Genomic DNA, 14,504 nt, shown 5'->3' on the forward strand with positions numbered 1-14,504 from the left:
AAATATTCTAAATTTTTTTATATGCATGTAGATGTAGTAATATCATAGCACAACTTCACGAAACTAACAGCTTAGATAGAAACATATAAAATCTTCCAATCAAATAATAAAATCTTCATCGTGAGACATCTATTAAATGTTTTATCTCTGCGCATGACCGCTTAAATTTTTAATATGTCATTCGATGACATTCTGTTGCAAATTGTGATTGTGGAAGCAATTGCGAAAGTAAATTGAGAAAATGTTGAAAAGTCTGTATTCCGCAATATTATTAATAACAATTTCAACAAAAGGTTTTAATAATAAAATATCTTATCTCGTACTTAAATAACAATAATAAAAATATATTATTCTAGCCTCTGGACAATCACTAACCAACGCTATACATCGCACACAGGCTGCGATAGAACGTGTGAATGATTTGTGGTGCTATGAGTGTGACACAATGGACAATGGAACTGCCTGTGTGGATGCGCTGGGCTCAAATACGACAATATATAATAAGAAATGTAAAGGAGAAGAGTTCATATGTATGGTAAGACGGGAGGAAGTAAATTTGTATTATGTCAAAAATAATCACTAAAAATTGTTTTTAGGTGAAGCGCTTTTCTTACACATTAAGCACTGAAAATTCCACAAGTTCTCCGAAAATGTGGTCTCTCAATAGACGTTGTACGGTAGTGTGTGAACCAGGTTGCATTGTTATTGGAGAGCGAACAAAACTATATGCCTGTACTTCATGTTGTGAGAAATCGTTGTGTAATACTGGCCGAGGGGCAGCAACAAGTACGTTGCATCGTGTAGAGACGGGCATAGGAACTGTAATATTTTTAACATTGCACGTCTTAGCTATGATAACATATCAAATAAATTTGTAAATAAAATCTTTATTTTAAATTAAGACAACTATATCTGCCAAATGGTGTCTTGTCGGACACATCAAAACTCCTTTTAAATTTAAAATCAATTAATAATTAGCGATGTATAGATAATTGTTTCTCCTAATAAACTCTTGTGATATAAATCAAAAGGTACTATTTTATACTCTAATTTAAGCAGGAAAGATTTAACTACTCACCATTTAAATATGTTATTTAATAATCAATTTTGTTTATTATTTATTAAGATTAACTTTCTGCAAATCTAAGGGTGAAGGAAATTATTTTTTTTAAAGAAACTAAGTACAATCAGTAAAAAATTCTCTATATACTATATAGTCATAGAATCAAAGTTAATTTTTTTCTTAAATGTAAGCTAATGTCAGATAGTGGGGTGTGGCGCAATTCTGATTTCCCGTGAATACTTATTTAACAACGAATTTTAGTAAAGTGAACAATTTTATTACAACTTCTTTTTATATGCCAATATAGCTGACTTAACAGGACATATAAAAGTTTTACTTTGACTATATAAACAAATGGTAATAAAAAGACGCGCCACATACTTGTTGGGGGTTGTGTATATATAAATAATGTAAAAGCTGTTCAGAATAGCCGACTTTATTTAAATCCATTGCTAAATGAATTTACACATTCAATTAAACAATCGGTTTCCATTAAACAAATTGAAAATTTGTTTTAAAGATATTTGGGATATTCATCTTTAACAATAGCCGTCATATTTTCTTTCAGAGTAGCAAAAAAAATACTCGGAACTTATGATAGAAAATTTAAGACAAAAGTTTTAATGCGGTCAAATTCAAAAATCAATCTATTCTGAATGTTCACTGAAAATATGTTTCAAAACTCAAGCTCGTATTATATCATATTGTACACAACACAACAAAAAGCATACGTCAAACAAAGGTATTCAACTTATTTTAAAAGTGCTGCCAATTTCTTTTAACCAGAGTTAATGTTATTTCTTTCCTGCTCTGAAAGAAAAAATTACGGCTAATATTAATTTTTAACTTAAACTAGATTTACACGAGAGTTGTGTTTGTAATTTTAGCTGTCAAAAATTTTTATTTTGCATTGAAAGCAACAACAATTGATAGCTAAAAATACAAAGATGACAGCTAAAATTACAAACAAAACTCTCGTGTGAACCCAGTATTATATGGTAGATTATACACAAAGCACAAGTAATCGTAAATTTAATTGTATATTTACTCTCCTAGCTAGATTTTTAAAAAAAAATGTAAAAATTACAATTCAATTCTTAATAAAAAACAATGAAAGCTAAGATTTATCGGTTCATACTTTAAACCAATTGTACGTTCTTTCAATTCAGACTTAAAGCTCGCGTCCAATTACTTTGCTGTCGTAACTTAGTGTTCTTTCACATTTTTCAGCAATCGAACCTGAGTTATTTAACACACATATGTATATGTTGAGGGCTTTCATTCTGTCTTGCAAACTTCTTGCAAGGTGCACAAAATGCATAGATTACGCGAGCTTGCAATGGACAACAAAAAAATACACACACAAAATTTCTTGCATGTGCTTGCAATCTTACTATACCCAAACCCATGTATATATGCTTGCAACGAGACAAAAAAAAAACCAACTGTTTTGGCATCTGTTGCTTATCATGTGAATGCGGTATCCTGCAAAAACAGCTGTTTCATTTTGATGTTGCAATTCTACAACATAAGTGTTCTCGCACTCTTGCAATTTTAGTATGGCATTCTTGCGTTTCGTGCACCTTACAATGACTTTGGAAGACACAGTGAATACCATTATTGCAGTAGCAGTTAAATTTACATTCTAGGGATATTCAGACTTTGCTCAGGAACTCGGTATTCGGAAAAGTGACGATATAATATACATACATACATATATCTAAACACTCTTTTTAATTATTTCACGTTAAAGTGTTAAAATAAAGGAAATCAGTTTATTTTGTTTATTGTATTGTAAATAAAAGAAATAAAAAAAAAGAAAATATGTTATTTTGTTTAATGTTTTAATTTAGCAATACATCTTTACAAAAAATAATTTGCAAGACCATTAATGACTGGTATTTGATAATACTCAAAACAGCTGTCTGTTAAATTGTATTAATTAAAATAATATAAAAAAATGTTTGTTGTTGTAGTTTACTACAACCTCTAAAACCTCTTTAAAAATTTTAAATAAATTAAACAAATTTAAATTTTCTATAGTATAATTTTACAATAACAAGAATCATCGGATGTTTTACCGAATGTCCAAAAAGAAAAACGATAAAATCTGATGTTCTTTAAATTAAATAAGTTATAGAGCACGTCTGAATTTCCTATTGCTTTTCCGCTGCTTCTTTGCAACACTTAACAAAAATCATACTACAATGTAATTGACGGCTTATTGGAACGTACGAATGTATATACATATATAAATGTATATTATATACATGTATATTTGTATGAATAAAGCGTCCGCTACGACTTTTATTACATAATACATATTATTACATATTATCATAGCAAGCAATGAAATAATATTATAAAAATACATATACTCATCAAATCAAATAAGTAAAATTAAAAAATATATTAAAAATTTTGACTTACGTTTTTCTAATACGAAAAAATGATCAGTTTCCCAGTTAGTAAATTCTCACAAAACACAACTGAAAACGGTGATATAGAATAAAAATATTAATTACAATATACTGTGAGGCTCATAACTGTAAGTTTTCTTTAAAATTTTTTAAATAATTATTTAAAATGTAATTTAGAACACTAAAACATTTTAAGTATATTTTGCTCAATTTAAGTTATTTTATCCGTTATATGTTTTGCATAATTTGTTTTCATCGTTTTCGTTTGTGAATTTAACATAAACTGAACATACCCTTTGAAATGTTTCTTCTCACTTAGACATGGTTGTGGTGCAATGACAGGCTGGGCATTGTTTTTAAATTTTGAATGATCAGTTATTAAGAAAGTGTGTGTAATATATAAAGCGAAAATAAGGGTTGCCAACATTTATATAAATATTTTGATTTTGTGTTGCGAGTATGAAATTATTTTTTGTTTTAATATTACTTTATTGGTAATACAAATTAATTCATACAACATAAGTCGTAATTTTATCTTTCAGAGTTTAAAAAAAAACAGTATTAAGTTTGGTTAAAACAAATTGGTATAACTTTTAAAATATGTCAAATGCTTTTTTTTTACTTATGTTGTTGTTGTTGTGATTTGAGTTAGTACTATTGCGCTCTTTTACTCTTTTTATCAGATTCTTTTGATATATTCCAATTTGTAATTATTTCTGCTCATGTGATTTTAACGCATAACTGGAATTCTGCAACATATTTTCAGTGAACATTCACAATTGATTGATTTTCAAATTTTGTTGCACTGAAACTTAAGAGTTGTAAACCTAAATCTTTAAATAAAATAACAAATAATTATAATATATAAGAATAATGTATTAAAAATATAATATAATTTGAAAATTAAAACATATACGGAATTGAAAGGAATGGTAAAAGTGTTTACTTTTTTCCCTATTTTCAAATATATGAAATTTTTGAATTTTATTTGAGATTTTGTTAATATATGACTCTTGACATATGCAATATGATTGCAATATTCGTTGTAATATGCAATGAATGTTCATAATAGTTCGCTCATTGCGTTGGTAACACTTTTTTCTTTTACTGGCCGAAGTGTGTGACCAGTATACAACTACTGGACCTGGATAGAGAATATAGTGTTGTTGTTTTGTATACCTTTGGGCCAGTATAGGTCAGCAACTTGCTGTTTTTTGCTGTACTTGCAAGTCACCGAAAACGCATGATATTTCAACTTTACACACTATAGTACTGCGAAGAAATATTATCTTGCGATCATAAAATCGCAACACCATTTTCTACGTATGTGCTCTATATATATGAAAAAGTCAAAACTAATCTATAAAGTTACAATAAGTGTCTAGAATTGTGTTTATGTTTTCTCGAAAAAATTTGTTTTTATTAACATAGATAAGTCATAAAAAACAAAAATTTGTAAATTTATAAAATCACAAATTTTTTAATTTGTTAATTATAATTTATTTAAATTGCATACATATATAATTTAATTTTTTAATATAATGAATTACACATATTAAATAAAAAATTTGGAATAACATACAATTTTAAGTTAATTTGCCGATATTTTTCTTAAAAAAAAATAATGTATTTTGAAATAGAAATTTGAAACTTCGTTTCACAAACTAGAAATAAAGAAGTGTGATAATTTAAATATTAAATAGAAAACTAATTTTTTTTAATTTCTAAAAATTTGTTTATTATTTATTCGCGCTGGCAGCCACAACAACGTAACGGCATTTGTTGTCAAAAATGTGCGAATAAGGCCAAAAGGAGAAACACAAGCATCGAATTTTTCTCCTTTTTGTTTGAGTTTTAAGAAATAGCGTCGCTTGTTTTCAGTATTAATATATTAGAAAGAAAATTTGTTTATCTAATTGTATATGTAATTAGATGCACATTTAAAAAGGCAAGAACAATCCGAAGTGTATGAATTTATTATAAACATTACCATTCAGTTATTGGGCAAACATTTATCCAATATTTAAATCATAAAATATGGTCAGAAAACGGAAAATAGCAATAATAAGTGAGGAAAAAGAAAATCAAAATGAAGACTGCACCGAAATTTTATCAGAATGCAGTCAAATGTACACAATAATGTCCTTTGTGCAGAAAAGTGAGACTTTCCACAATAAATACACCAAAGAAATGAAATCGTTGTACACTAAGGTAAGGAGTGATATTTCCGCTTTGATATTATATTTCGGTAACTATCTATCATTTTATTTAAAGGTGGACCACAAAACATTTTTGTTTAATTTTATAAAAATAATAAAAACTGCAATGGAAGCTGATGAGCAAAATACGTATGCACAAACATCGTTGCTGTTTTGTGCAAAGTTTGTTTGCTCGTACGGGACTGACGATGCGCATCCAATTTTCAATGATACATTCAATTGGTTATTAAATGTAAGTTTCAATTCATTATTATCCATTTCTAAGTTTAATATTATTTGTGCTTTTCAGAACTATTCCAGAAATCAACACATTAGATATCGGCTGTGTCAGTTTGTGAATTTAATACTTACTGCTCTTGGAGTAGAAGCTGCACTGGAAGATGAGATATGTGATCGCATTCTAGAGTACATGCTAGATAGATTATGTGATTTAGCTCCTAACGTGCGTGTACAAGCAATTCATGCTATACAACGTTTGCAGATACCGGATAAACCTGATGATCCAGTAGTACGTGCTTATCAGTTTCATTTGTGCTCTGATCCGTCGCCACGTGTTCGTCAAGCAGTTATAACTTGCCTGGGTCGTAACTATCACACAATTCCTTATATTTTAGACAGATTGTGGGATATAGATGAAAAAGTACGACGGCATACATATGTGCATATGAGTAACTATCCTGTACGTTCTTATAAAGTATCACAACGTTTGACACTATTGGAGCAAGGTCTGAATGATCGATCAGAGTTAGTTAAAAAAGCTGTTGTCGATTTGTTGTTGAGAAACTGGATAGAAACTTTTCAGAAAAATTTAGTCGCATTAGTTTTTTCTTTAAAACTGGATTCTAATGAGGAAGAATTAGTGCGATTTAGGAAAATTGCTAAACAAACTTTATCTGCTATCTTCAAGTTAGTATAGTGTGAATATAATTTTAAAAAGTTTTATTTTTAATCTAAATTTTAAATTATTTTTAGAACAAATAAACAAGATTTAAATGATCTGATCGGTTGCTTGCCTTTCGAGAGTGACTGTGAATTCTACCGATGTGTGCCATTACAAAAGCTAAGCATTGAAGTGTCAATTTATTGGCAATGTCTCGCAGAATACTTACAAAGTAAAGAAGGGGATATAGATTGTATTTTACCAGAATTAAGCGTATTTTGTGCATATGTAAAGAAGTAAGTGGTTGTTTGAAAAACGTTGATAAGTTTCCACTATTTAAGCTTTACTTACAGATTTTGTGAGCTGCAACTAACATCAGCGGATAAATTCGAATTAATCGAGTTTTACCATATACTTCACTCATTTATGGAAATTTTATACATCTATGATTTGGGTGATGAAACTGGACGTAGAAATCTACACGATTTGATAGAATATTTATTGACTAGTTTCATTTTGGATGAAAAGGTTATAAAAGTTATTATATTGTGTGCAGAAAATGTAATAACTGATCAGGATGCTCGAATGACGGTGAGATACTACATAATGTTAATGTTTTAATGGCTGTATTTATCTCTGGCTAATACTACAATGGCTATTCAACAGTGCTCACTAGTCTTGTTGAATTCTCACTGTTCGAATCGATTTTTAGATCTGTCCCGTTGATGTGGTTAGGTTTCTCTACTTCTTGTTCCTAATTGCCTTCAAATTTAAATTTTAAAGAATTCCCTTGACTCTCATATAACCATCGCCTATTCACATCTTTAACCAATGTATACGTCTTAGTAATTTGTTAATAGGTTTATGTAAGCTACAACAACTAAGATATTACGTAGCTTATACCAAAAACAATAGCAACACTATAGTGAACACTGTAGTTCATTTTTATGTATTATATATATTATGTTATAATACATATACCAGTCATTGTTCTTCGCCCCTTTGGGTTAGTTACACTACTACTGAAGATATATATTAAGCAGATCTTCATGCTGTGCTGTATGACTTATTTTCGAAACAATAGCTACTAGCCATTACGAATACCTGTTCAGCGACTTGTATCAGAATGATGGCTTCGTCATTCTTTTTTGCAGTAGTTATTTTCGAAGGAATAATATAAAATAATAAGATTATAATGTATATACCATTGATTGTTGTTCTGAAGTCTCTAACAGCTACAGCTCTATCTGACAGATCTTCATGACTCGCAGAATAACTCTTACTCCGCATCAGAACGCTTGAGTAATATCAGAGTGATATTTGCTTTCATGAAGGCATGACTTTTAGGCATTAAGAACACTGGTTTGATATATAGTATCAGAATAAAAACTTTATCATTATATTTTTTTTGCATACATAAAGGATTGGTTAGTAGTCATTTAGGACACTAGTTCTATGATTAGTATCAGAACGATAGCCTTAACAATATAAATTTGCTTTCATTGAGGAATGGCAAGTGATCATTAAGAACACTAATTTGATAAGTAGTATCAAAACGATGAGTTAGCATTATTTTTTGCTTTCATAAAAATAGAAATATGCTGAAATAGTTATTGCGTATAAAGACCGAACTTTCGTTAAGTGATGTTATCAGTGCAATAGTCCAATCATATTCCCTTACCTTTATTTTTGCTATCTAAATATTATATTCTTCATACATCATTCAATAACTCTTTTTCTATTCGCTTTCCATTACAGTTTTTGTCGAACATAGTACGAAACTTGTGCAACCTTCGTAAAGAAAATCATATTGTGCATGACCGCACCCTTATAAATGAGTTGCTGGCCAATTCCGCGGATGCGGATTTAAATTTAAAGATATCAGCGCTAAAAGTGAAAATTTTAGAATTAGAAGAACAAGAGACAAACTCTGTATTGACTAAAGATTATGTGGGAGCTCATAGTATAACAGAAGAAAAAAATGCAGTTACTATTGAATTCACAAACTTGATGAGAGCAGTAATGCAGAAGCAGCCTGATATAGATAATGTAAGTTATATAAAAGCATATTTTAATTAATATTTTTTATATAATATATTTTTTTCTAGCATTTAATTTTGCCACAGCTGATTGCTGTTAGCAATGAAACAGTCCAGAAAAGTTTGCAGATTATATTTAATATGATCGTTTCTGAGAAAACAGAATCCCTAAGTGAGAGTGCACTCAAATTATACAATGTGCGTATTTAAGAAGTATTATTATTGTTAGAATATATATTTAAAACTATTTTTTTTTTGTATTTTTTTGTTAATAACAGGATTTTATATTTCGGCATATTGCGTCAAATCAAATTGGTATACGAGATTGGGCCTTAAAGTGTGCCGCTGCTTTCAGCATGATATATGAACCATTAGCAAAGGATGTATTTGAACAACTGTTCACACAGTTCTTCAAAAATCATAATATGCGTCTCTGGGAAACATCTATAAAATGCATTTTCGAGTTACTAACAAAGTAATAAGAGTTTATTTTTTTATTTTTGCTTGCTTATCTATAATAAGATTATAATTGTTACATAGATATGGATTTGAAACATTTGTTTTGCAAGAAGAACCCACAACATCGAAGAAATCTGGTCGCCCGTTATATAATTTTCTCGATGACATCGAAGATGATGCACCAGCTGTGGCAAATGCTAAAGGAGATCGAATTATTACTCTAATGTTACATTTCTTAAATACAGTGGACGATGTAATCATAATAAATGCAATTCTTGAAGGATTCTGTCGATTGGTATTACATGGACACGTTGACAACAGTGATATTTTGGAAAAAATTTTATTATTTTACTTCAATCCTCACACAGGTGAATTAACTTAATATAATCCATAAGCTCTTGATAAAAACAAGTTAATATTACAGATTCTGGCATACATCAGACTTTAGGTGTTTTTCTGGAATGCTTTTTTGATAGCAAATTACATTATCAATTAGAGCCCTGCTTATTACCAATGGTCACCACAATTATATCCGCGCCCTGTGATAGTCCTTTACGCGATATACGTCCCGAAACGATTACACGGTTTATAATTAGTACCACTTGTCAAGAGGTGTATTCAGGCGCAAATGCTATCCACATTAAATTAGCGGTATCATTCTTAAACGAAATGATAGCCAATAATAGCAACAAGGAACTTTGTAAGCTACTTACAAAGGAATTGAGAACTCTGCAAGTTAGTTCCATACAGAACCAAGATTCGAGAAAGGAAATAAAGGAATTGGTTTTAAAATTAATAAGTGTAAGTATTTTTTATTTTAATTTATTTTAAAAGATATCATAGAAGAGAATTTTAACTTTAAAATATATTTTAGACGGATTTGGATTCGAAAATGATAAAAACCATCGTAGAATTCAAGGAATTGCTAGAAGGTAGCTTTGTACCACAACCAACAAATCCTGATGTTACGGAAACAGACGATGTAAGTAAATCTGAAATAGTAAATACTTACTATATAAAACCAATGTTATAGTCCACTTCATTGAGAAAGGCCACTAAACAATAACAAATTACATACAAAAAAAATAACTGAGAGTTTGTTACTTTATTGTGCGGCTTCTCCTTTGAAATGCACTATATAGCATATATATACTTAAGAATAAAATATCTTATTAAATTTAATGTGATTATCATTGACTAGGAAACTAATGTTGCTGAGAATGCTTCAGTAGCTGCATCAGAAGCTACCACAACACATACTGTGGAAGTAGAACCCATTACTGTAAATGCAAGCACCACAACGTCTGAAAATAATAATTCCAAAACAGTGGGAAAAGAGACAACTGCTGTTCAAAACATAAATACTTCACCTAACACAGTTACGCCTACAAGGAATGGAAGAAATAATGGTTCAGCGTACAGGCATTTGCGCAAATCGTTAAACATGAAAGATACTAATAATACTAATACTACTAATAATACGCCTAATGTAAGCAATTCAGGTTCTCCAAAAATACGTATAGAATTACGAATTGATTCAGATAAAAAAACATCTGAAGAAGAGTCAGAGAAAACTACCCCACCAAGTAATGTACATGCGAGGCGTAATCTGGAATTTACACCGATAATTAATGATAAAGGGAACGATGGCAATAGCAAAGATTCTACAGCAGATCATACAGCGACTGATGTCTTGAATAAAAGCAATGAATCAAATAAGAGTGCAAATATTTCAAATAACAAAAGTGTAGAGCATAATAATGGGAATGAAATAAGCACCAATAATAATGTGCTAAAGAGCAATCAAAAGGATAAAAGTAGGCTTGCGACACGTTCGAAGAATAAAGACATAACAAATAATGATACCGGCAAAGCTGATAAAAATGAGAGTTTGGTTAATGGAGCAATGCGGACTAGGAGGAATGTTAACAAAGAAGATGGACATACTGACTCAATTAATAATGGTTCAGCTCGAGAAATGAGTGAAGTAAGTTTTTTAACTTTAAATTTTATTGATCGAATTTATTTTCTCATTAATTTATAATATATAAATAATATTTATTTTATATTTAATTTTTTAATAATTGATGATGGAGCATTAATACCATAATACCATTAAATATGTTAATTGGTTGTCTTTGTAGTGTGTTCACATTTTTAAATTATTTTAATATTTACTTATATTAATATTTTCCTTTCATTTAGGAACTTAAAGTGTCGGTGAAACATTTGTTTCATGTTAATGTTTCACCTTGTTTCTAGAATGTCTCTTTCAGCTATATTCTTACAGAAGTCAGTTGCGCTTAAAACACACTGACAGGCTACGCATGTTGAACAAAAGATGGTTTTATTTCCAACTACAATTCAAAATAGTTTGATTGAAGAACATTTAGTGAGAATTCCAAAACTCAGACGCCCAATCAGTCGTATCTATATCTTACCTCCGTCCTATAGAGACGTATCTAATCCACATTAAACATCACTTTCCGTAAAAAACAGACTTAAAACGTTCGTGCATAGACAACATTATTACGCTTGCACATATTTAACGAATGGCGGTTTTAATTCCAATTATCATTTACATTCATTTCCCATAAACCTGAAGACAAACTAGGTGGTTTCCTTAGAGTATGTCTAATGTAGATCACGTTTAACATCCATAAAAAAGCATTGATAGCTTATTGAATTAAAATATTGATCTTAGTTGGTGTCGACAAAAAATTAATATTTGTTTGCTGCTACTTTGAAGAAATTATTCAGTTTATCTTGTATGTCATTATGACGAAAAGATAGTAAACAGATGTCATCAGCTTGTCGATATCTCCGAGTAGTTCCATAACTATTTAAGAATGTCTATATTTTTTTGATCAATATCTGCGGTGACACTACCATCAAATACATTCAAAAATAGAATAAGTGGTAACAGTCAGCTTTAATAAACTGACTACAATAGACGTCTACTGTACAAAATCGTAAAGAAAAATCCCTAATGTATTTTTATCAGATTGCTCAGTTTCGGGAAAATTTTGGTTTTGTTTAGGATCGGTATTCACTGTTGAGGCTCTACGAAAAACTATGATTGATAGTTTTAAACAAAACCGCCATTCGTTAAATACGTCTTACGTGTTAATCTGGTTCGTGTATCTTTGATTTAGTATGCAACCAGTCTATAGTTTACGGGTAGTGTTGTCTAGCATAGATTTGATGCTTTTTAATTGAACAGGGGGAGGATATGTATACGAATAGTAACTTAATACCGCTGTAGTTTTTGGATAGCGACCAGTGTTTTTGGAAACAAAATCGCCACTGGTTAAATTTGCATAGCGTATTAATCTTGTCTATACACGAACGATTTGGCCTAAAGCCTGCCTGTTGCTTAGTGCTGTGTAGCATTTTAATAGAAAGGACGAGGGTTGTAGTAACATATTGCCAACGTAGTGGACAGTGGCCGTTTTTTTTTCGTTTGTCTTTAAATTTCCACTAGATACTCTTGAATGTCTTGGGAAACGATTATAGTTCCAAATCGCATTTAAAACTGGTTGCAAAAGTTGTTGTTTCTAGACACGCTCTTGAGTGTCCTCTGACACCAAGACCCTCTGTCCTGTCCCATTCATGCGACTCTCATTTCTTAAGGCCATTTAATTGTTTCGATGATTTTTCTAGTGGTATAGCAACTAGTTTTTGTGTGAGTGTTGCTTAAGTTCACTGAGGGCTCTATAAGAAGTAAGAGTAAAATAATGACAAATCGCTTAAACGGCCTATCTATTCCGATATGGACAGCTCTGGTTAAGGCAGTTAAATTTTATTCTATCGTAGAAATCAATTAAGTTATTTTCCGTTTCTCCCTTATGTTTTTTTTTATCAGCAGATTTAATTTGAGTGCATTTATTAACTACTTTTTAAATATTTCAGCCAAGCACACCGGATGTAATCACAGAGTCACCCACAGTAATGAAATCTGTACGTGTACGGAAACCAATTATTTATGGGAAAGATTTAATGGCAAGTTCTGTAAGAACTTCTCAACGTACCAAAACACCTTCACAGAAAGTGAGTAAGATAAGAATGGGATTAAAGTTTTAATATCAATTAGATTAATTAAAATTTTAATAAAATGTAACAATTTCTAATTTTAAGTGATATTAACCATTTGAGGATCAAGAACAAGAAAGGAACAAGAAATAATTTTAAGTATTTTGTTTAGCAAAACCTCATACTTCCATTTTTTATATACCATATATACAATTGTGTTTTATTTGAGTTAGTTTTATTAATTGGGTCATTAGAGATTTAAATTCTATGAAATTGTAAGAATAGTGAATAATTAAAATAACAAATAAAATGTAAGCGAGTGTACAACTTTTTTAAATCTTGTTTTTCATCATGACTTTATATATAGGATAGAATATTAGCAACTAAATTTTTAGAACTTTTTTGATAATTGTATAGATTTTATTAACGTACTTTTTGTTTTCCGTTTGTTTTGCTTTTTCTTCTTTTTAATTTGTTTTCTTGGACCCTAGATAACTGAGCAAAATAATACTACACCCAGTAAATTGCGTAGGATTAATCATACAAATATAAGTTCAACAGAACTACGTAATGGTCGAAAAAGAATCTTAAAATCAACACCACTAAATACTGTAGCTGGAAATACGGAGACTATAACCCAACCTCGTAAAAGAGCTTGTTTAGACGAACAGGCAAATAATACACAAACAAAGAAGCTAACGCAAAGTGATCAGGAGGAGTCTAGCAATAACAGAACACTTAGAGCGGCGGGAGAGAGCCCATCTTCAACAAAAGAAAATGAATTTGCTGTTGTCACAAGAAGTACTAGTAAAAATGTTAAAACAAATGCACCTGAGATTACGATAAGCCAATCGACGAGATCAACAAGAAGAAATAAATTAACACAGTCTAACGCAGAAAACAATACTTCCATAATGAGTCTTAATGGTATTGACATAATTGATTTGACCATTGACCCAGTGAATGAAAACGATGTTACTTCAGAACAAGCACGGACATTTCAAGAGGAACGTACAAATAGGAAACACAGTACATCAAGTCCCAAAAGGTTAGTGCGTAGCAAAAGTTTAGAAAAGGTGAACACAAACAACCTCAGTACCAGTAATGAAGAAAGAAGAAATTCAATTACCACACGAAACTCTGCACGAAAAGAACGTCAACTCAACCAAATAATGACGCGAAACCGTCTACAACATGAAATGACTAGTATAAAGGTCTACAAAAATTTTTCTAGTAAGATACCAGTTAGAAGAAAAACGTACGCGGAACCATTAATAATAAAAAGCAATGGTAATGCGACATCCAATCTGAATGGAGATATTTCACGCAGTCAAATCTCAGCTGGTAGAACAGGTTTGCCGATGACGAAGTCTTTTGTGCGTACTATGCGTA

The 14,504-nt window shown here is 30.5% G+C and overlaps 2 protein-coding genes across 2 annotated transcripts in view; both read left to right on the plus strand.

The window, feature by feature from the left end:
- Positions 1–202: 202 nt before the first annotated feature.
- LOC119683701 lies at positions 203–952 on the plus strand. Its single transcript, XM_038097507.1, has 3 exons — positions 203–293; positions 357–535; positions 597–952. The coding sequence occupies exons 1-3, from the start codon at positions 242–244 to the stop codon at positions 876–878; spliced, it is 513 nt and encodes a 170-aa protein (XP_037953435.1). The 5' UTR covers positions 203–241; the 3' UTR covers positions 879–952.
- Positions 953–3,494: 2,542 nt separating this feature from the next.
- LOC119674952 (condensin complex subunit 3-like) overlaps positions 3,495–14,504 on the plus strand; it is a 13,039-nt gene continuing 2,029 nt past the window's right edge. The window contains exons 1-15 of the mRNA XM_038086109.1: positions 3,495–3,611; positions 5,243–5,694; positions 5,758–5,934; positions 5,992–6,608; positions 6,675–6,878; positions 6,936–7,173; positions 8,341–8,631; positions 8,691–8,819; positions 8,900–9,096; positions 9,162–9,448; positions 9,505–9,881; positions 9,955–10,062; positions 10,282–11,067; positions 12,993–13,130; positions 13,604–14,501. Coding sequence (XP_037942037.1) covers positions 5,521–5,694; positions 5,758–5,934; positions 5,992–6,608; positions 6,675–6,878; positions 6,936–7,173; positions 8,341–8,631; positions 8,691–8,819; positions 8,900–9,096; positions 9,162–9,448; positions 9,505–9,881; positions 9,955–10,062; positions 10,282–11,067; positions 12,993–13,130; positions 13,604–14,501 — 4,621 coding nt within the window. The 5' untranslated portion in view covers positions 3,495–3,611; positions 5,243–5,520. The remainder of the gene's footprint in view (positions 3,612–5,242; positions 5,695–5,757; positions 5,935–5,991; positions 6,609–6,674; positions 6,879–6,935; positions 7,174–8,340; positions 8,632–8,690; positions 8,820–8,899; positions 9,097–9,161; positions 9,449–9,504; positions 9,882–9,954; positions 10,063–10,281; positions 11,068–12,992; positions 13,131–13,603; positions 14,502–14,504) is intronic.

Source organism: Teleopsis dalmanni, chromosome 2, assembly GCF_002237135.1.
Source record: "Teleopsis dalmanni isolate 2A chromosome 2, ASM223713v2, whole genome shotgun sequence".
Classification (NCBI taxonomy): domain Eukaryota; kingdom Metazoa; phylum Arthropoda; class Insecta; order Diptera; family Diopsidae; genus Teleopsis; species Teleopsis dalmanni.